This window comes from Heterodontus francisci, chromosome 15 (genome assembly GCF_036365525.1).
Source record: "Heterodontus francisci isolate sHetFra1 chromosome 15, sHetFra1.hap1, whole genome shotgun sequence".
Lineage (NCBI taxonomy): Eukaryota > Metazoa > Chordata > Chondrichthyes > Heterodontiformes > Heterodontidae > Heterodontus > Heterodontus francisci.
Genome location: NC_090385.1, coordinates 15,867,170 through 15,888,689, shown reverse-complemented (window position 1 = coordinate 15,888,689; position 21,520 = coordinate 15,867,170). Strand labels below are relative to the sequence as shown.

General features: G+C 43.8%; 1 protein-coding gene across 3 annotated transcripts in view; it reads right to left on the bottom strand.

The window, feature by feature from the left end:
* Nucleotides 1-21,520, bottom strand: part of LOC137377493 (E3 ubiquitin-protein ligase RNF128) — a 170,593-nt gene that overhangs the window by 13,139 nt on the left and 135,934 nt on the right. For all 3 annotated transcript variants that reach the window (XM_068047145.1, XM_068047144.1, XM_068047146.1), the window contains exons 3-4: nt 5,953-6,024; nt 4,584-4,666 (exon numbers count right to left, since the gene is read on the bottom strand). In XM_068047145.1, coding sequence (XP_067903246.1) covers nt 4,584-4,666; nt 5,953-6,024 — 155 coding nt within the window. The remainder of the gene's footprint in view (nt 1-4,583; nt 4,667-5,952; nt 6,025-21,520) is intronic.

The following is a 21,520-nucleotide window of genomic DNA, read 5'->3' as shown; positions in this document are numbered from 1 at the left end:
GACAAAATAAATGACCAAGGTAAGCAGTGGTGGTTTTGATGACTGAAGCATTAGCAGACATATTTATTTATTTAGAGTTAAAGCACTGAAACAGGCGCTTCGGCTCACTGAGTCTGTGCCGACCATCAACCACCCATTTATACTAATCCTACACTAATTCCATATTCCTACCACATCCCCACCTGTCCCTATATTTCCCTACCACCTACCTATACTCGGGGCAATTTATAATGGCCAATTTACCTACCAACCTGCAAGTCTTTTGGCTTGTGGGAGGAAATTGGAGCACCCGGAGGAAACCCACGCAGACACAGGGAGAACTTGCAAACTCCACACAGGCAGTACCCAGAATTGAACCCGGGTCGCTGGAGCTGTGAGGCTGCGGTGCTAACTACTCAATGCACGACAGTTGCTTCTGAGGCTTTGACAACACCAGGCAGCTTCTGCTTTGATATTGTTGTACTTCAATCACAAGATCACTCACCGTCATACCTTTGGTCGCAAGATTACTCAAAATCATACGTTCAGTCACAAGGTCAGGCCCCAAGCTGATACTCTCATTATATTTTTGTTTAGATCGCTAGAACAGATGAGGACTTTACATAAGAGATATGTTTAGCAAGCAGGATTCTCCACACAATTCACAAGGGGCTGGGTAAATAATAGGACCTATTCATTTGATTTCACCTTAAGACAGGCTTTTAAATACGTTTGAAGCCAATTACACTGTATATGAGGCACAGCGATCAAGGAATAACAATGTCCAACAGATGAATTAAGAGGAACAAATTGGTACTTCAGCACAATCATGGATACCACTGAAAGTGTATTCTTTTGGATACTCTCAATTGATTACAAATAAAATATTGGATGACTGACTGAGATGTAGGCTTCTTCAACTGAGAGTGGTTAAACTCTAAAATAAGAAAACTGCAGCAAGAGAACGTAACATTAAGAAATAGGAGCAGGAGTAGATCACACGGCCCATTGAGGCTGCCTCGCCTTCAAAAGATCATGGCTGTCTTTGGGCTTCAACTCCACTTTCTTGCCTGCTCCTCATATCCTTTGATTCCCTGAACGACCAATAATCTATCTATCTATCTCAGCCTTAAATATATTCCAGTGATGGCACATTCACAACCTTCTGGGGTAGAGAATTCCAAAGATTCACAACCCATAGAGTGAAGAAATTTCTCCTGATCTCAGTTCTAAACGATCGGCCCCTTATCCTGAAACTGTGCCCCGTTGTTCTAGATTCCCAAGCCAGGGGAAACGACGTCTCAGTATCTACCCTATCCAGCCCCTTCATAATCTTAAATGTTTCAATGAGTTCAACTCTCATTCTTGTAAACTCCAGAGAAGGGCGGCACAGTGGCGCAGTGGTTAGCACCGCAGCCTCACAGCTCCAGCGACCTGGGTTCAATTCTGGGTACTGCCTGTGTGGAGTTTGCAAGTTCTCCCCGTGTCTGCGTGGGTTTTCTCCGGGTGCTCCGGTTTCCTCCCACAAGCCAAAAGACTTGCAGGTTGGTAGGTAAATTGGCCATTATAAATTGCCCCTAGTATAGGTAGGTGGTAGGGAAATATAGGGACAAGTGGGGATGTGGTAGGAATATGGAATTAGTGTAGGATTAGTATAAATGGGTGGTTGATGGTCGGCACAGACTCGGTGGGCTGAAGGGCCTGTTTCTGTGCTGTATCTCTAAACTAAACTAAACAATATAGACCCAATTTACTCAGCCTATCATAGGACAACCCTCACAACCCAGGGACCAATCTAGTGAACCTTCGCTGTACCGCTTCCAATGCAAGTTTATCCTTCCTTAAATATGGAGACCAAAATTGGAGAGAGTATTCCAGGTGTGGTCTCACCAAAGTCCCATACAATTGTATTATTTATTCTTTTACTCCAATCCATTTGCAACAAAGGCCAACATGCCACTTGCTTCCCTAATTGCTTGCTGCACCTGCATGCTAACTTTTTGTGTTTGTTGTATGAGGACATTCATGTCTCTCTGAACATTAACATTTACAAATTTTGCACCTTTTAAAAAAACATTGTTTTGATATTAACTTTGGTCATAAAAATAGCCTCACACTTCCCCACATTATACTCCATCTGCCACTTTGTTGCCCATTCGCTTAACCAGTCTATACCTGTGTTCTCCTCACCACTCACATTCCCACCTAGCTTTGTATCTTCATCAAACTTAGATACATTACTCTGCGGGACACCGGTGGGGAGGGGGGAGCAGGTAAGTTTTCAAGGCGGAGTGGGGGGGGGGGGGGGGTGGGGAGCGGGGTCGAACGTATCCGATTGGTCTAGGAGATGGTGGGAAGGGGTAAAGTTACAGTTTATGAACTTGTGGCAAGGGGTGGGGTGGGGAGAGAAAGAGAAGGTCGGGAGCACAAGGTAAGTTTTTATTGGCGGGGGAGAGAGCTGGGATAATTTTATTTAATATTTAAATTTTCTTTAAACATTTAAATTAAATGGAAGGGGTAGAAGTCCTTTAAAAATGGCCTCGGTGCCTGTGCAATGACACCTGACGCCGTTGCCGGGGATGGACCACCCGCCCCCTCCATGTCATCGGCTGCGGTGGGGGGGGGGGGGGGGGGGGGGGTGGAGGTGCAATCCGCCCTGACCATTTAAATGAGCCGCAGCGCCCACACAGGCAGACCGCCATAGCTTTTATCCTGAAGGGAAAAAAAAATACAGCGGGGTCATTGATCCTTTCTGAACTTTGCCATGCTTTTTTAAACTGGTGACCGTCCTCATCCCATACACAGTGCCTCAATTTGCATCCCTGGTGGCTATTTTCCCATCCTCACCAATGGCTGTGTTCCATTGTCTTTACATGTCAAAATTACTCAAGTAATTTTAATACACTGCTTCTGTTTTGCTTTCTCAGATGTTCTGTAAAATGTTTAAATCGTATTTTTATATTATTTCATGTCAGGTTTTGGCAATTCCTGGACATAAGTCACCTTGACCGATGCAAGTGTGCTACATGTCCCAGAACTGGCCTAACAGAGTGTTGCCGCAGTCAAATCTTTGTGGCTGATTTGCCCTCCACACTGCTCAACACTGGCTTTAGGATCCATGCTAAATATCATGGATCCAATCCAACCATCAACACTCACAACACTCAACTTCATTATCTGGTGATGTCACAGAGTCATTCATGAGATCCAGATCTGCAACCATCAGAGCAAACCTCAACTATCTGAGAAAAACCTAATTCTTGCATTCAGCTTAACCACATTTATGGTGTTGCCCCAGGGAGTCCTCTACATATCCATTTCAGAGCACCCTTTCAGGACTGATTTTGTTGTTGATGGTCCATTCTCATTCTTTGAGCCTCTCCTCACTTAGTATTTCAGCAAAAGCTCAACGGGGAAGAAGAAACAGCTAATGGTTATTATGAGGGTAACCACATATCAATTTTACTTACTCTTTCACAAGTTTCCTTTTAGCATATTATAAATTGGATAATTCTGCTCAGTTCAATGTGGGCACCATAGATTTCTACAGGCAACTTATTTCACATACTGCTGCCAATCCTCCCCTTTATGCGATGGCTGCTTTTGCTGACAACACAACCACTAGGTGGCGCAGTACTGGCACATGCGCAAATGCAGCCTCGTCCACTGAAACGTCACTGTCTGCGATGTCTCAGGCAGATGCCAGTAATAAAGATGGCGCTGCTCAATTTGTCACAAAATGCAAACACAGCCTTAAACCCAAATCCCCTCAATGGCTGCGATCGCCACCTCCATCCCACTCCCAAAAGTATCCCGCTCCCTACTGCAATTGCGCTTCTCTTTACCACACCCTCCCGCACCCATCGGCTTGCCGCTTACTCCCCCCTTGGCCACTCCCTCCCGCCCTTGCTGCTTCCCCACCTCAGCCGCTTGCTCCCCACTTTCCCCCCATCACCCTGTCGCTTGCTCCAGGCCTCGCTGCTTCCCTCTTCTTGGCCAATTGCTCCCGCGTTGCCCCGCCACCCCACGGCCGCTTGCTTCCCGCTTCGGTGGCTCGTTCCCTGCACCCCCCACTTCTTCGGGCAGCACGACGGTGAGCAATCGATGGAAGGGGGAAGCGATAAGGCCAGGAGCGAGCAGCAGAGGTAGGGGAAGTGGCAAGACCTACAGCAAGTGGCCAGTGGGGGTGGAGAAGCGGTGAGGGCAGGTTGAGAGTGGCTGAGGGAAGGCAGCGGTGAGGCAGGGAGCGAGCAGCCAAGGGGGTAAAACGGGGAGGGCTGGAGTGAGTAGTTGAGAGAAGCACTGGCGATGCAGGATGGCGTGGGAAATTGAAAGAGATGATTGAAGCGGGCATGGTAGGTGGGAGCGGGGTAATGTTCAGGGGAATGGAGCTGGCGATTGTGGCTATTGAGGGGTGAGGACATCATTACGTGGTGACGTCAGCCCGAATGCACGCATTTATACTGGCAAGCTGGCAAATATTTTCACAAATTGATGACGTCCGCGATCGCTCTGCACATGCTCTGCATTGTGAAGAGTCACTTTGTTATACTCTACATTATGAATAATTCAAACAAAAATATACATGACGATTGGCTACTTACTTGCAAGTCAAGATGCGAACAACATCATTGGGCTTGTAAGCTTCAATGCACACTGCACAGCTGTCAGCATCTGGGCCAGTCTCCTGAAGATCAGAAAGAAAAAGGATGATTGACTATCAGTTTTTAGTTGATCCTCAGCAGGAGGTTGCCTCACCCACTAGGCAACCAGTAGGAGGAAAAAGTTGTTGCCTTTTGTGTTCAGGGACAAGCTAAAAAGAGCAGCCAGAGGTCATATTGTGTAGGATCTACCATGCAACACCCAGTTTAAAATCAACATGTGTTCAAAAGCAATACGCATACGTTTTTCAAAACTGTGTGATTGAGTTACAACAATTGACTTATCTTACAAGTATTGAAAGATCCACAACTCAGGTGCAAAATCTTCTTTCACAAGTGAAAGACAAATGCCTAAACTCAAAAGACAGGTAAAGATACTCTCTGGGCAGTGAGCACCAGTTTGGTGCAGCTCAAGTTCGAAATTGAACAAAGACAAAAAAAAAGTCACTTTCCGCAGTTAAGCTTTGGTAGCTAGACATCCCATGTGAAATCTCAATCTTGCAAACAGTTGATAAGCCAGAATACTTCTGCAATAAACTTTTTTTTTTATGCCAGCATGCAAATTCCTATTTTTAGATGTTCCAAGCAACTGTTCTCCCACCTAGTGACAGAACATAGAAACAGGAGTCGGCCAGTTAGCCCCTCGAGAATGTTCCGCCATTCAATTAGATTTGGGTGATCTGAAATGGTGCAACATTGCTGTAACTGGTCGGCTTCTGAATTCAGGTTAAATTGGCACACATGGAGGGTCCAAAAAGACTAATAACTTAGCAAGATTTCTTTTTGCCTCTTCCAGAATAATTAGTTTGTTTTAGCACTGTAATAAAGTACACAGTACTATAGTACACAGTACACAGTACACAGTACTATGGCGGGCAGCCATAAAGACAGGGCTAAATTGTGGCGAGTCGAAGAGACTTAGTAGTTGGCAGGAAAAAAGACAGAGGCGCAAGGGGAGAGCCAACTGTGCAACAGCCCCAACAAACAAATTTCTCTGCAGCACCTGTGGAAGAGCCTGTCACTCCAGAATTGGCCTTTATAGCCACTCCAGGCGCTGCTTCACAAACCACTGACCACCTCCAGGCGCGTATCCATTGTCTCTCCAGATAAGGAGGCCCAAAAGAAAACTATATAATTACTTGAATTTTTTTTTTTTTACTCATTATACCCAGAGGCTAAATTAACTGGAGGTCTTTAAGTAAGCAACTGGTTTTCTGTTTTAGCACCCATTTATTACCCAGTCCAATAAATATCCATGGATACCTAGCAATTGTCTTTCAGTCATACTAGGCCACATACCAATAATACGCACCTGGTCACCGTGCTTTAAGATGCGTAGGTCCAGTTGGTTAATGGCCTTCTTGGCTTCATTTTTCAGTTGTTTCTGTGAAAATATTAAAAACATTATTACTGAACTGTGACACAGACAAATTCAGAAAATGTCTTACTCAATTCACACTCCTTTAACAAATTAGGCTGGGCCCCAACAAAACTTCTCTTCAATAATTGGAAGACTCATAACAAAAGTAATTTAAATGGATTGTCTGCAAAGCAAAGTTTATAACAAATATTTATATAGCACCTTTAACATAATAAAACGTCCCAAGGTACTTCATAGAAGCATCATAAAACAAAATTTCACAGAGACACATTAGGTGATACGAGGTCAATGACCAAAAGCTTGTCAAAAAGGTAGATTTTAACTCATGTTTACATCTGCACGGAATCAATAAGGAGTGGAACACAAGACACACTCCAGTGCAAAAAGAATTTTTTTTTTTTACAAAAGTTTGGAGAGTAGGAAGTCACTCAGACTGAAAAAACAAACATTTCTATAGCACCTTATGCTCCCCCTTGCCCTAGTCCTGAACTCACATACTTCTCTAGTTTCTCTCCTATCTCCCCTCATGCCCTCTGAGCTCATCTTGTCCATGAGACCCAACTCCTGTTCCCTTGATCCTATTCCCACTAAACTGCTGACCATCCAACTTCCCCTCCTGGTCCCCATGTTAGCCAATATTGTAAATAGTTCTCTTTTCAGGTGTTGTCCCTCTCTCCTTTAAATCTGCTGTCATTACCTCTCTCCTCAAAAAACCTAACCCTTGTCCTCACTGCCCCATCTTCAACCTCCCTTTCCTTTCCAAAGTCCTTAAACTTGTTGTTGGCTCCCAAATCTGTTCCCATCTTTCCCAGAACTCCATGTTTGAATCCCTCCAATCAGGTTTCTGCCCCGCCACAATACCGCAACGGCTCTTATTAAAATCAGAAATGACATCCTCTGTGACTGTGACAAAGGTAAACTTTCCCTCCTCATCCTTCTCAATCTGTCTTTGATACGGTTGGCCACACCATCCTCCTCTAACACCTCTCCACTGCTGTCCGGCTGGGTGGGACTGCTCTCACCTGGTTCCATTCTAATCGATCTAATCATAGCCAGAGAATCACTTGCAATGGCTTCTCTTCCTGCTTCCACACCGTTACCTCTGGTGTCCCCCAAGGATCTATCCTTGGCCCCCTCCTATTTCTCATCTTCATGCTGCCCCTCAGTGACATGATCCAAAAGCACAGGGTTAGTTTCCTCATGTACACGGATGACACTCAGCTTTACCTCACCACCTCTTCTCTTGACTTCTTCACTAGACTGCTATCCGACATCCAGTATTAGATGAGCAGAAATTTCCTCCAATTAAATATTGGGAAGACTGAAGCCTTTATTTTTGGTCACTGCTCCAAACTCCGTTCCCTAGCTACCGATTTAATTTCTCTCCCTGGCAACAGTCTGAGATTAAGCCTGTCTATTCGCAACCTTGGTGTCGCATTTGACCCCGAGATGAGTTTCCAATCTCATATCCGTGCCATCATTAAGACTGCCTATTTCCAACTCCGTAACATCCCGGTCTCAGCTCATCTGTTGCTGAAACCCTCATTCATGCCTTTGTTACCTCTAGTTTTTTCTATCCCAATGCACCCCTGGCTGGTCTCCAACATTCTACCCACCGTAAACTTGTGGTCATCCAAAACTGTTACTCCCGTGTCTTAACTTGCATCAAGTCCCGTTCCCCTATCACCCCTGTGCTCACTGACCTCCATTGGCTCCTGTTCCAGCAACATCTTGATTTTAAAATTCTCATCCTTATTTTCAACTCTCCCCCTCCACCCCATGGTCTCACCCCCCCTCCTTATCTCTGTAATCTCCTCCAGCCCTACAACTCTCCAAGATATCAGCACTCCTCTAATTCTGGCCTCTTGTGCATCCCTGATTTTTACTGCTCCACCATTGGTAGCCACACCTTCCATTCTATAGGCCCCAAGCCCTGGAATTTCATCCCTACAGCTCTCTGCCTCTCCACTCCACTTTCCTCCTTTAAGACATTCTTTAAAATCTACCTCTTTGACCAAGATTTTGGTCATCTGACCTAATATTTTCTTTTGTGGTTTTATAATGCTCCTGTAAAGCACCTTGGAACATTTTATTACGTTAAAAGCGCGATATAAATATGAATTGTCATATCATATCTCAGTGCTTCAAGTACATTGAATGACTTTGAATGCAGCCACTGTTGCTGCGCAAGCAAACACACCAGTTAATTTGCTTGCTAAAAAGGACCTACAAACAGCAAAAAGGGAAATAATGAGTTATCTTTTGGTGGTGGTATTATTGTAAAGCATAAATGAGAAAATTCTCTTTATTTTTCCATGCAGTATCTCTTTACTCTCTACCCAACCAGGCAGGTGGGCCTTCGATTTTATGTCTGAGTCAAAGCACAACCCTTTTGATAATAAAGCACTCCTTCTTTATTGCACTTAAATAAGAAAATACATTCATTTATATAGCATGACCTCAAGCTGTTCTAAAGCTTTAGAGCTAATTAAATACTTAGAAGTATAGTCACTATTATAATGTTGAAAATGCAGCAACTAATTTGTGCACAGCAAGCTCCCACAGAGAACAATGTGATAATGACCAGATAATCTGTTTTACTGGTGTTGAATGGGGGATAAATGTTGGCCAGGGCACCAGGGAGAACTCCCCTGCTCGTCTCCAAAGTAACGTCACGGTTATCTGACGTTCACCTGAGAGGACAGCCGGGGATTTGGGTTGAAGTCTTATCTGAAAGATGACATCTTCAACAGTGCAACACTTCCTGGTTGTTGTAATCTAGGCTGAGACTTTCATGCTCAAGTCCTGGAGTAGGGTTTTAGCCCACAACCTTCCTGACTCAAAAGGCAAGAGTACTACCAACTGAACCTTCGTAAGAAAAAGACCACCTATATACACACACGTCATATTCTGTATTCACTGAGCTTTAGTTTGAATTTCAGAGGCAAGGAATTATGAAAACTCATTTTGTTTTATTAGTTCTACATAAAGATGATTGGATGATTGCACACTTTATTAAAAGAAAATTGGGAAAAGATTCCATTCGCTGATTTGCTCTGTGGAAAGTCCGTACACCTCCGATTGAAAGCTCACTGCCAATTTAGATGTTGTACTTTGTAGTGGAGGAAGTTCGCCTAGTGGTGAACAGTCTGGAATTCCCCCAAGAATCCAAGCTCCTTTTTTTTGACTGTAAGTGATGAAACAAGTCAATTTGAGAGAGAAGAGAAGATAGAATTGGCATTAGGGGGAGAACCAAAAAGAAAAACTCAGCATCGTCAAGCAAATGGAGAAACCACACATCTGAAAAGCTCTAACAACTTCTCGGAACGATAACATCTAGTTTAGCATAATGTGGCTCAATGAAACACAGTTTTGTTCTTTCCAGTTCTTTGTGCCACTTATTCTAGACAGTTCTCAAAGTCTAGTCCATCTTTCTACAACATAATAAAGTCATGGTTTATAATTACAGAATGTCGTGCATTCAAATTCATGTTTCCCTGGGACGGATAGTGATCACCAATAACTTAACGAGTGTTTGTGGCTACCTTAGCACAAATTTTACTCGTTTATTTTTAGAAAGATGTACAGTTTTGTAACAAAGACAAGTAAATACAAGAAAAACCAGGGGGTCAGTGCAAACCTGTTAGCTTATAATTTTAAATTGAATACACTAAACTAGGAGGTACAGCCCATAGACTATGGGCTGAGTTTTACCCCATCCCAGCGGGTCTGATGAGGGAGGCTCTGGGAGGCCGACCCGCCCCACTTCCGCCTCCGGTCAAGTTTACCGAGTCGGGCGGGGATTGGGAAATAGCCTGCCCGCCCAAGGCCAACCAAGATCCTTAAGTGACCACTTAACAGCCACTTAAGGGCCCTCGCCCGCCTCCACGGGTATTTTACCCATGGCAAGCGGGCGTGCTGGAGACGTGAAAGGCCACCCAGCAATAGCTGCTGGCCTTTCTGCGCCCCAGGGCAGGGCGGGGGAATGGCAGTCAGGCACAGGGTGCCCAATTGAGTGCCGCCCCCACCTCCCAACCCACCCCCAGAACCCAAGATGCCCCCCTCTACCCAAAGACCACTCCAGCCTCAGGGAGGGACTGATTCACCCCCGATGAGGCTACCCCAACTTATCTTTCCCTACAGGCTCCCTGGCGTCAGCTGGGCGGCAGTCCCAAGCAGTGGCCACCGCTCCCAGTGGCGCTGTGATTGGCCGGCAGCTCACTGAGGCAGGACTTCCTCCCTGAAGCCGGTGGAAGTCCCGCCTCGGGACAATTAAAGCCCGGGGACCCGTAAAATGTGGGACGGATCCCCGGGCTAAGCGGAAGCGGGTTCACCACCAACTTTCACGTCTGTGGCGAATTCCTGTCCACCCAAGCTAAATTCCAGCCCCATGTGTTCTGCGGGCTCCAGTAGTCTGGCTTCTATTCCCTAGTTTGTTCTGTTTGAATGTAATAGACTAGGAATTTTGGAAATGACTGTTCTAAGTGCTATTGCCTCACCAGTGGAGTGATTAGGACTCCAAGATGCATTGGTTTCAGTAACGTCACATGTATGGAAATTCATAGGAACATGATTTGCAACGAAACAGCCCATCAGACTGAAAGGCATGGGAGCTCTGCATCGAACCATCAGGAGTAAGTGAGGGAGACAAACAAAATGATGGGCTGGCCCAGGAAAGATTTCTGTGAAGTGTGAGTGTCTTAAGAAAGGTATAAACAACATTTCTGACAATCCAAGAGCAGAACTTTAGTTGACTCCAGAAAAGGTCTTTATATATTGTCGTCCTAGGCCCCCAACCTGCCAAGAATGAGGCACATTAATTTAGTCATGAACAATGATTTTAAACTGTTACTGGAGTGAAGAAAGGACTTGTTAAACAGATCAGCCGTGGCTGGAAAAAGATGTTTGCACATTAACAGACAGTGCTTGGAAGGACAAAGGACCATTCCCTGACATATTCAATCCACAATGGACCTTGATCACCAGGTATTGTGTGCAAGAGGAGCATTCCAGAGACTGCTGAGGTAATACAATCCAGGACCGGTTAGACCAGCTGGTCACATGACCAACTGGTTGCTCCAGCGTCTTTTGAACTAGCCACAGAGAGTTTCAACTCAAAGATTGTTTGCCCCTAGACTGAGAAGATCTCTCCTGTCTGTACCCATCTCTTTCTCACAAACCTCTGAATCCACTGAAGACACATGAACCCCAAGAGAGAAAGCTCTCCTACAGTGAACAAGGCTTAAGAATACTGGGCCCCAACCAAAAGCAAGATCTACCTATAACCAAGGACTCTACAGTGAGCTCGAAGAACTGTAACAAAAATCCTTCAGATATTGCCTCAAACTTCACTTTATTTTCCTTCTGCTCTTTTCTGTCTCTATTTGCAGGTGTGTATCGCTATGCATGCTAGCATGGGTGTGTCGTGTATCTGTAGGCGTCAACAGAATTAGAGTTTAAGTTCAAGTTTATTGATTTTCAACTTTTCTTCTTTAAACCTAAGAAAGCCTGTTTGTGCTGGTTTCTTTGCCTTATAATTGGAAAGCGGTGAACAAGGATTCACAAAGGGGGAGCTAAAAACACAATATGTTTAAAATTAAACCCTGTTACGGTAAGACCAGGTGAAGGCTGAGAGGGACCGCTAAACACCTTTCTCACCTGGTCGTAACAATATTCCGTAGATTCATTCAAGATATGATATGAGTTGTGACAAGTTGACGTTAAGAGATTCAAGAATGTTCCTACACATTTAAATGTTAATGCAGTGAAGTACATTACAGTGGACCTGATGGGTAGATCAATTGAAGATACTGTGACTTTCACACAAATTGTAGTCAAGGGAATACAAAACATCAAATACAAATAGCTCACATTTTTACAAATGTTAATTTTGATTTAGACATGTATATTGTTTCTACCACAAAAATCCAGGCCAGTGAGGCTATCACCGCTTACTGTTATAAATGTGTAAAGCAACTTCTAGTGACCACACATGCACAGTTAAATGCAAAAATCAGGAAGCTGTTAACAGAGATGCCCTACTCTTCCAGAAGCTGGAAGACACTGGTATCTCACTGGGAGCCTCGGCATTAAAACACAGGGAATGGCATCAAGTTGCTGTGCTTATATGATAGATGCTCACTAAACTCAAGAAAAAGTTAGAACTTGTCCATTCCTGTGTAAGTCAATTTTTAATGCTGCTTTAAGTCTTAAATTCTGTCAACCAATCTCTCTGGCTCTGAAAATTTATTTTTAGAAGTGTGGGGTCTCACTCCTTCAAATTTTAATTATTGTTGGAGATTTTAATAAAATAAAATCTCTTTAAACCTTTTCTTTGTCTCTCTCTATCTATCTTTCATTCCCTCTCTATTCCACTTTCTATGCATAATTTGGCTTTGAAAGATATATTCTAAGTGACACTTTCTGGTTCAGACTCTGTGCCGCTCATTAACCAATCTTCAATCTTATTTGTTAAGGAGACATATAGGTCCCAGATCCCCTATAGAGTGTGTTCCATTGAAACAGATTCCTAATTACCTCGAGTTCCTATGCAAAAGCCCATAGAAAGTCTGTGGGCAAGTGCAAGTGTAACACATGACTGGCGCGGTTTGTTCACCACTGATCTCAAAATCCAGGTCAATGTGTCTAAATATAAACCCATTCATCACAGGTCTATTACATGGGTGTAGTCATAATGTTAGGGACTTTCCAGATAGGCAGGCATCCAATTGACAGACTGCTTTGAAAGGCCGGCCACAAAACATTTCTTCTGCAGTATGCTGGTTCTGGGCTTGGATTCATTTTGGTTAAATGTCTTTTGCACTTGAACGTAATTTTCGTCTGACTCCCACCCCACCAAGAACTTATTTTGAAAGTTTTTATTTTAATTAGATCTGAAAAACCACCTTAAGACATTTTCAGAACTTTGTTTCCTTTCAAACGATGTCCCAATTTAGGGAAATTAGGTGAACAGGCACCCTGCGTGCTATGGCAAGTTTCTAGCAACAAACATAGCACATAATTTATTTTCTGCCAAATGCCTCTTCTCTTCCTCTACTGAAAATCATAGCAATATCCAAAAGTGTGTAAATTATGAGATTAGCTCTTCAAAATTCTCTGTTACATACGAATCCAGAGTAGGAGGCGGCCATTTGGCCCTTTGAGCCTGCTCGCCAGTTGATAAGATTATGGCTGATCTTATTGAGACCTCAACTCTACTTTCCTGTGTAGCTGCTATAACCTTTGACGCCCTTGCCAATCAAGAATCTATCTAACTCAGCCTTAAAAATATTCAATGACCCTGCCTCCACTGTTCTCCGTGGAAGAGAATTCCACAGACTAATAACCCTCAGAGAAAAAAAATTCTCATCTTCATCTTAAATGGGAGACCCCTAATTTTTAAACTGTGTCCCCTAATTCTAGTCTCTCCCATAAGGGAAAACATCCCGTCAACATCCACCCTGTCAAGTCCCCTCAGGATCTTATGTTTCTATAAAATCACCTCTCATTCTTTTAAACTCCAATGGATACAGGCCCAACCTGTCCAACCTATCCTCAGAAGATAACCCCTTCATCCCAGACATCAGCTGAGTGAATTTTCTATGAACTGCTTCTAACGCAATTATATCCTTTCTTAAGTTAGCATGTTGAGAGACAATATTGAGTCTACATTAGTATGGGTATGGAAACAACTAAAAGAAACTTAATTTTCTTAGTTTTATGAGAAGCAGCATTATATATAGGCTAACAAAAGCCTGAAGATGAAATTATCAGTAGCAGTTTGAAATAATTAGTCAGATCGGTTGAAGCAACATTAATTGTATAATGTAAATTAAAGGTATTGAAGACCAAAGTTTGTTTCACCTAAATTGGGACTGGTTTGGAAGGAAACAAAGTTTTGAAAATGTTTCAAGGTGGTTTTATGGACCTGCTTAAAACATAAACTTTCAAAATAAGTTCTTGGCTGGGGTGGAGGGGTTTGAAGAAAGTTACGTTCAAGTACAAAAGACGCTTAGCCAAAATGATTCCAAGCCCAGAACCTACATATAGAAGAAAATGTTAATTAGTACATGAGAACTAATCAAAAAGGAAAAGGTCACGCACTCTTGTTCTACACTACCTGACTTCTAGAATTAACTGAAAAAGCTTACTGGTTCTGCCTTATAATTCAGACTAAAACAGTGAAGCTTGCCAAGAAAGTTTTGCTAGATGTGTTCAAAATTCTGAGTGGTTTTGACAAGTAAAGAAGGTGAGAATGTGTCAACTGGCAGGGGTCCGGGGTTAGGGGGTGGGGGGTGAGGTCAGTAACCAGAGGACACAGGCTCAAGATAATTGGTAATAAGAACTAAAAGTGCATTGAATTATGATAATCTGGAATTCACTGCCTGAAAGGGTGGTGGAAGCAGATTCAATAATATCTTTCAAAAGAGAAGTGGATAAAAGAACAAATTTGCATGATTATGGGGAGGGAAGAGAGAGATCTGAGCCATGTAATATGAACTGTAGCATGGTGGATTTAATCAAACCAAGATGTGGGTAGAAATATACCCAATTAAATCCTTGATATGTGGATAAAACCAAAGCGACGGGTCTCGATCTGAAATATTAACCTCTCATTTCAGATGCTGATGGGGAAATGTTAAAAATACACAACAGCTCAATTAAATATCAATGTTAAATGGCATTTAACATAACCTTGCACTGCATTCCTGCTTATAGCCAGACTGTGACTGGGTATATTGAGATGGTTTATCCCATGACGGTTCATGTCAATCACACAAAAAAAACCCTAGCTATAAAATGGTATTTTCCCTCCACATTCCCCTACCTTTCCTCCCAAAACATGGTTAACAAGTAGAGTAGGAATAAACGGGTCATTCTCAGAATGGCGGGCTGTTACTAGTTGGGTACTGCAAGGATCAGTGCTGGGGCCACAGTTGTTCACAATCTATATAAATGATGTGGGGACCAAATGTAATATTTCCAAATTTGCTGATAACACAAAACTAGGTGGGAATGCAAGTTGTGAGGAGGATGCAAAGAGGCTTCAAGGGGAGTTGGACAGGCTAAGTGAATAGACAAGAGTATGGCAGATGGAATATAATGTGAAGAAGTGAGAAGTTATCCACTTTGGTCGAAAAAAAAAGGAAAGACAGAATATTTTTCAAATGGAGAGGGGTTGGGAAGTGTTGCTATCCAAAGGCACCTGGGTGTCCTTGTTCACAAGTCACTAAAAGCTAGCATGCAGGTGCAGCAATCAATTAGGAAGGCAAATGGTATGTTGGCCTTCATCACAAGGGGATGAGAGTACAGGAGTAAAGATGTCTTGCTGCAATTCTATAGAGCCTTGGCGAGACCATACCTGGAATATTGTGTACAGTTTTGTTCTCATCTAAGGAAGGATATACTTGCCATAGAGGGAGCGGAACAGAGGTTCACCAGAATAATCCCTGGAATGGCAGGATTGTCTTGAGGCGAGATTGAGGAAACTGGATGTATTCTCTAGCGTTTCGAAGAATGAGAGGTGATCTCATTGAAACTTACAAAATTCTTACAGAGCATGACAGGGTGGATGTAAATAGGCTGTTTCCCCTGGCTTGAGAGTCTAGAACCAGGGGATATAGTCTCAGAATAAGGGGCAGGCCATTTAAGACTGAGATGAAGAGGATTTCTTCAGTCAGAGGGTGTGAATCTTTGGAATTCTCTACCCCAGAGAGCTGTGGAAGTTCAATCATTGAGCATGTTCAAGACAGAAATCAATAGCTGTCTGGACAATAATGACATCAAGGGAAATGGGGATAGCAAGGAAAGTGGCAATGAGGTAGATGATGAACCATCATCTAATTGAATGGCAGAACAAGCTTGACCGGCTGAATGGTCTACTTCTGCTCCTATGTCCCCGAGTGTTGACATATGAACAGTCGAAGGTATCGCGGCCCAGACTGATCCCATCCATACCTAATGTCCACATACACAGCCACATACATGGGCAGGGACTCTCACACAGACATACAATCCAGCAGCCACTGAACACCAACTCCAAGTTTGAACCAGTTTTCCATTCCTCAACACACGGAGGGCCCCTGTCCATTTACAGCATTACTACTGGTTGAGATTCGCTAACTGATCTCAGAAAATCCAACCCTGGGGATCTTCTGTACCACACATCACAGACACATGAAACCTTTCAACAAGTTTTTCATATTGAAAATCAAAAAACTTGTAGCACAAGGTACTGTTTGATTTACAATGAGGGAGTAACAATGCACACAGGAGCAAGCCTGGAGAGATATCCCTTCAAAAACAAAAAGTGCACTATTGTGAAAACCAGTTTGACAAACTTATTTAGTATTGAGCTATCTACCCCGTACAAATATTTTTGTCATGATGACATGACAGATGTGGAACAATGAAGCATTGACACGATTGGTTTTCATTTTAAAAAAAAGAAACTCAGGTTTTACTGGAGACTTGTAAAAGCTGGTGCCCTTTAACAATCGCCCAATTAACAATTGCCTAGCTGCTGCCCTGATGTAATGACTGCGCATTTTAAAGAGCATTTGATGGTTCAGCTGAAATGTGTGCTATAAAGGAAACAATCTCTTCTGTGTCTACCACACATTACCTTTGCAGCCCTTCCAGCTACTTGTACATTCATATGAAATGCTTCTCCTTTTCTCAATAATCCTGACATCAGCTGCATGATCAGTTTTTTTTTTTGGAGACCTGAATAATCGTCCCTGGTCAAATCTTAAGGTAAACACCATCACATCACATGATAAGTACAAAGGAATGAGCACGTCAGTCCTCAGGGAAACTTAAAGCGATCACATTTACAGAAAATACTTGCATCATCGACGAAACCACAGAGGATTGCAACAGATTACTGCAAAACAAAAAAGCTGGTTACCTACCACAAAGCTAAGGAATGGTAATCTTCTAATAACAAGTGTCTCTGCTTTAAATAGTTTTGAGTGAGATTAGGGGAGAAAATAGAGAATTAATTATTTCTAAGAGAGAAAGGCTTGCATTCATATAGCCCCTTTCACGACCTCAGAACATCCCAAGTTGCTTCACAACTGATGAAGTATTTTTGAACTGTTGCAATGTAAGAAGCGCAGCAGCCAATTTGTACACAGCAAGATCCCAATGGCAAGATAATCTGTTTAATGGATGTTGGTTGAGGGATAAATATCAGCCAGGATACTGGGGAAAATTCCCCTGCTCTGCTTCAAAAAATAGCAGCATGGAATCATTTACGTCCACTTGAGAGACCAAGCAGGGCCGCAGCTTAACATCTCATCTGAGAGACAGCACCTCCAACAGTGCAGCACTCACTCAGTACTGCCACTGACGTGCCAGTCTAGATCATATGCTCAACTCTGGAGTGGAACCTTAACCCACACCCTTCTGACTCAGTGTTATGAGAGAGACAAAGTCCGACACCTAATAGATGGACTGAAAATTCCTATTCCCGAGCAGGTAGTCCTATTGCTACAACCCACACGGAAGTGAACTAATCCTATTGGAGTACATGCCACTCCCAATTAATGAGCAGGATGTTCAATAAAGGTTTTTTTTTTAATAAACAAAAAGGAGACTAATTTCTGTTGAAATATCCAGTCAGAATCAGTAGATTCTAGTTGATTCAACGGTTCAACAAACAGATTTGTATGACGGGTAAGCTGAACCATAGGAAACCTGCAACTGAGTTGACGTCACTGTACAATGTTTTAGACCATCACCAATGGTGCTTTACTGAAAATAAAAATGCTTCCATGACATTCCATGAAACTTGTTCATAGAAAAAAAGCTTTTGTTTATTACAAAAGTCAAAATTGCCCAAAGTTTAAACTGTGCTTGAGCAAACTACTGTTTCACTCAATTTGATCCCAACAGGATGACAATACAGCTGCCTTCAACTCAAGTGAAAGAAAGACAAAACCGTAGAGCAAGTTCTATTTTCTCCAATCACTTTGGCATTACCTTTATAATGCCTTCACTTAATTCTTGAGCTTCAACGTCTTCAAAAATGTTCCTCACTTATTCCTTTCCATTTTATAGGGATGCATGAGATGTTAAATTTGCCTGCTCTCCCAGGTGAATGTAATAGATCCCACAGCATTATATCGAAGAAAAGCAGGGCAGTTCTCCTGGCCAATATTTATCCATCAAATACCACCACTAAAAACAGATTATCTGGTCATCATCACATTGCTGTGTGTAAATTGGCTGCAACCTTTCCTGTGTTACAATACTGGCTACATATCAAAAGTACTTAATTGACTGGAAAGCAGTTCAGGATGCACTGAGGTCCTCAGGTTTGATTCTCATGTTCTATCCTCCGTAAACCTGAGGTCATCCAAACATCTGTTGCCAGTTGCTGGCACCCAGGGTGGGGGGGAATAAAATCAGAGGCTGGGTGAGGAGAGGGGAGATAAAAAAACAGGAAGTGCTGGAAATACTCAGCAGGTCTGGCAGCATCTATGGAGAAAGAAGCAGAGTTAACGTTTCAGGTCTGTGAACTTTCATCAGAACTGGCAAAGGTTAGAACTGTAATAGGTTTTAAGCAAGTAAAACGAGTGTGGTGTAAAAAGAGAACAAAGGGGAAGGTGTTAATAGGACAGGGGCCGGAGAGAGACTGACTGACAAGGAGGTCAGTCATGGGGCAAAGGCAAAGAGAGTGTGCTAATGGTGTGGTGAAAGACAAAGCATTAGTGCAGAGAGGGTGTTAATTACAGAATAATGAACAGCCCTAGTCAAAAGCACAAACATGAAAAAATCAGCAGAGAAAAGAGGGGAAACGAGGGCAGAATTGGAAGCTGAGGTTTGGGAGGTGGTGGGGAAAAACAGTGTAGGAAGTTTGGGGGGGGTGGGCGGGAGGAGAAGGTGTGTGCCCAGGATACTGGGCACTGGAGCCAGGAAGCTGCAATTATATAGCTAAGACAACACCTGGAGTACTGTGCAGTTTTGGGCCAGTATTTTATAGCCCTAAACAAGCAGGCTGGTGGTGGTTGTGCGTAAAATTGAGTGGGAGCCACTCAGTTGGGTGCTGTTCCTGACCCTCTCCCAACAATGCTCCAATTTTACCCTGGGCGCCGGAGAGAAACAACCCACCTGCATGCCCCACCCAACAAGGCTCTTAAGTGGCCAATTAACTGGCACTTAAGGGCCTCCTCCCACTACTGCAGGTATTTTACCCTTGTCAGCCAGATGGCAAAAGCCTCCAGAACCTGGTAAAACCAGGCCGCCTCCTTGTGGGCTGGGGGACACCCTCCTGATCAGACAACCTGTGCCCCACAAAGGGCTGCCCCTGAAGCCCTAACTTCCCCAATGCACAACACTGCCCCTGCCTCCCTAACCGACCCCCCCCTTGCTTTGCTGGGGACTGGCCAATTGTCCCCGGCGAGCCCCTAAAAACTTAGCTGTCTTCTGGGCCCTACTTCACCTTGCTTGCGATGGTTGGGTGCAGTCCCAGCAGTAGCCACCACTCCCCATGGTGCTGCTGGGACTAAGCTGCCAGGCCACTTGTTGGCCGGCAGCTCCATTAGGCGGGACTTCCTGCTTCAAGGAGATGGATGTCTCACCCAAGACCAATTAAGGGCCTGGGGTAAAGTCCTGCTACCCGACGTCATATGTCGGGTTCGGGTCGGGTCGCTCTTCCAGGTACGGCTTTCGGGCTCGGGTCGGAAACACACAGTACTAGCTTTTGCTCTGCTGGGAGGAAAAGGGAAGTTGAGTAAGTAGGTGTCAAAATTTGAAAAGCCTGTCTGGGACATCAAGGAGAGAAATGTGGATCCGGACTCCACAGGCTCTGCGTCTGCTCAGTGAGCGAGTGAGCGTCTCTGACGTCATCACGCTCATGCTGCAGCTTCCATCCACCCAAAAGTGGCAAGTATAGTGAGTGCACTATGGATGTAAAACAAATGCTGTCAACTGGAGAAAGTTAGGTCAGGCTCGGGTCGGGTCGGGTCGGGTCAGGCGTGAGTCGGGTCGGGCACGGGAAAAGATGGAAGGACTCAAGCCTGGCCGGGCTCGGGTCCAATGTGGTTCTGTCTGGTTCGGGTCGTTTTTTTTTCCAGACCTGAGCAGGCCTTTAGCCTGGGGAGCAGAAAATGTTGGTCTGGCTCGTCACAGACTTTACGGCCAACAAAAAATTCCAGCCCTGGTCTCTGAACCTAAGGAAGGATATACTTGCCCTAGATGGGGCGTAACGAAGGTTCACGAGATTGATTCCTAGGATAAGAGGGCTGTCCCATGAGGAGTGATTGAGTAGAATCTGCCTATATTCTCTGGAGTCAAGAATGAAAGGTGATTTATTTGAAACATAAAATTCTGATGGGCGTAACAGGGTAGATGCAGAGAGGCTGTTTCTCTTGGTTGGAGAGTCTAGCGTGGTCATAACCTGAGGATAAGGGGTTGACCATTTAGAATAGAGACAAGAAGAAATTTCTTCACTCATGCTTGCAAATCTTTGGAATTCCCTACCCCAGAGGACTGTGGCTGCTCAGTCAATTGAGCACATTCAAAGCTGAGATCGCTAGATTTTTGAACTCTAAGGAAATTTAGGTATTTGGAGGTCAGGGAGGAAAGTGAAGTCGAGGGCAAAGATCAGCCATGATCTTGCTGAATAGCAGAGCAGGCTCTGGGGCCATGTGGCCTACTCCTGCTCCGATTTCTTATCTTATGTTTTAATGTCCCATTTGTAGCCCAAATGGTGCAGTATCTGAGAGAGCAGTCGCAGCCTAGTTTTCTGCATGTATACACATTGTTTCGGAGTGCGATGGCGAAAGCATGCACTGAAGAGGGGGGCGGTGCGGGGGAATGGGGTTCATCAAAGCAGAAAGGCAGGCTTTCACACGTGCACATGCTCCCAATTTCCTCATGGAGCAGTTGCACAGCAACAGATCACACCACACCAACGTTAAGTGTACAGCATAACAGGTTCAGAGTTGTTAGGTCAAACAATTACATGCTGTGTTTCTCATTGTTGTTTACAGACAATAATATATATTAAACGTAGCGGAACACTGAAGCTCAATTGTGGGGCTCCCATGGTTCAGGTTTCAAGGGATACTGATAGATTCGCTCCACGGATTTATTTTTATGAAGGAGATTTAACACTATCAAATAGGAGTTAGCTCACTTCTTGAGCTGGAATTAATTCAGTGCAGAAACAGCCAATAGTCTGGCAGTAAAGTTGTTCAATGTGAATTTTGCTAGAATGGTAACTTAAATTCCAGGCTCCACCCCACCAGCCACCATGAGGGCTAGGTGCAGTCCAGTTCACTGTACTCACCATAATCCTTAAAACAGCTCAGCAACACTCAGGGACAAATTAAACATACAAACCATAGTAAACTGTTGGAAAACATGTTGAGCTGTGCCTTTTTGACTCCATGGGGAAATATAAATCTCAATGTTTAAATAACCTGATGTGCATTAAGTGGCCAGGATTGAGGTTCCTGTCCTGAAACATAACCACTGCACTACCATACCC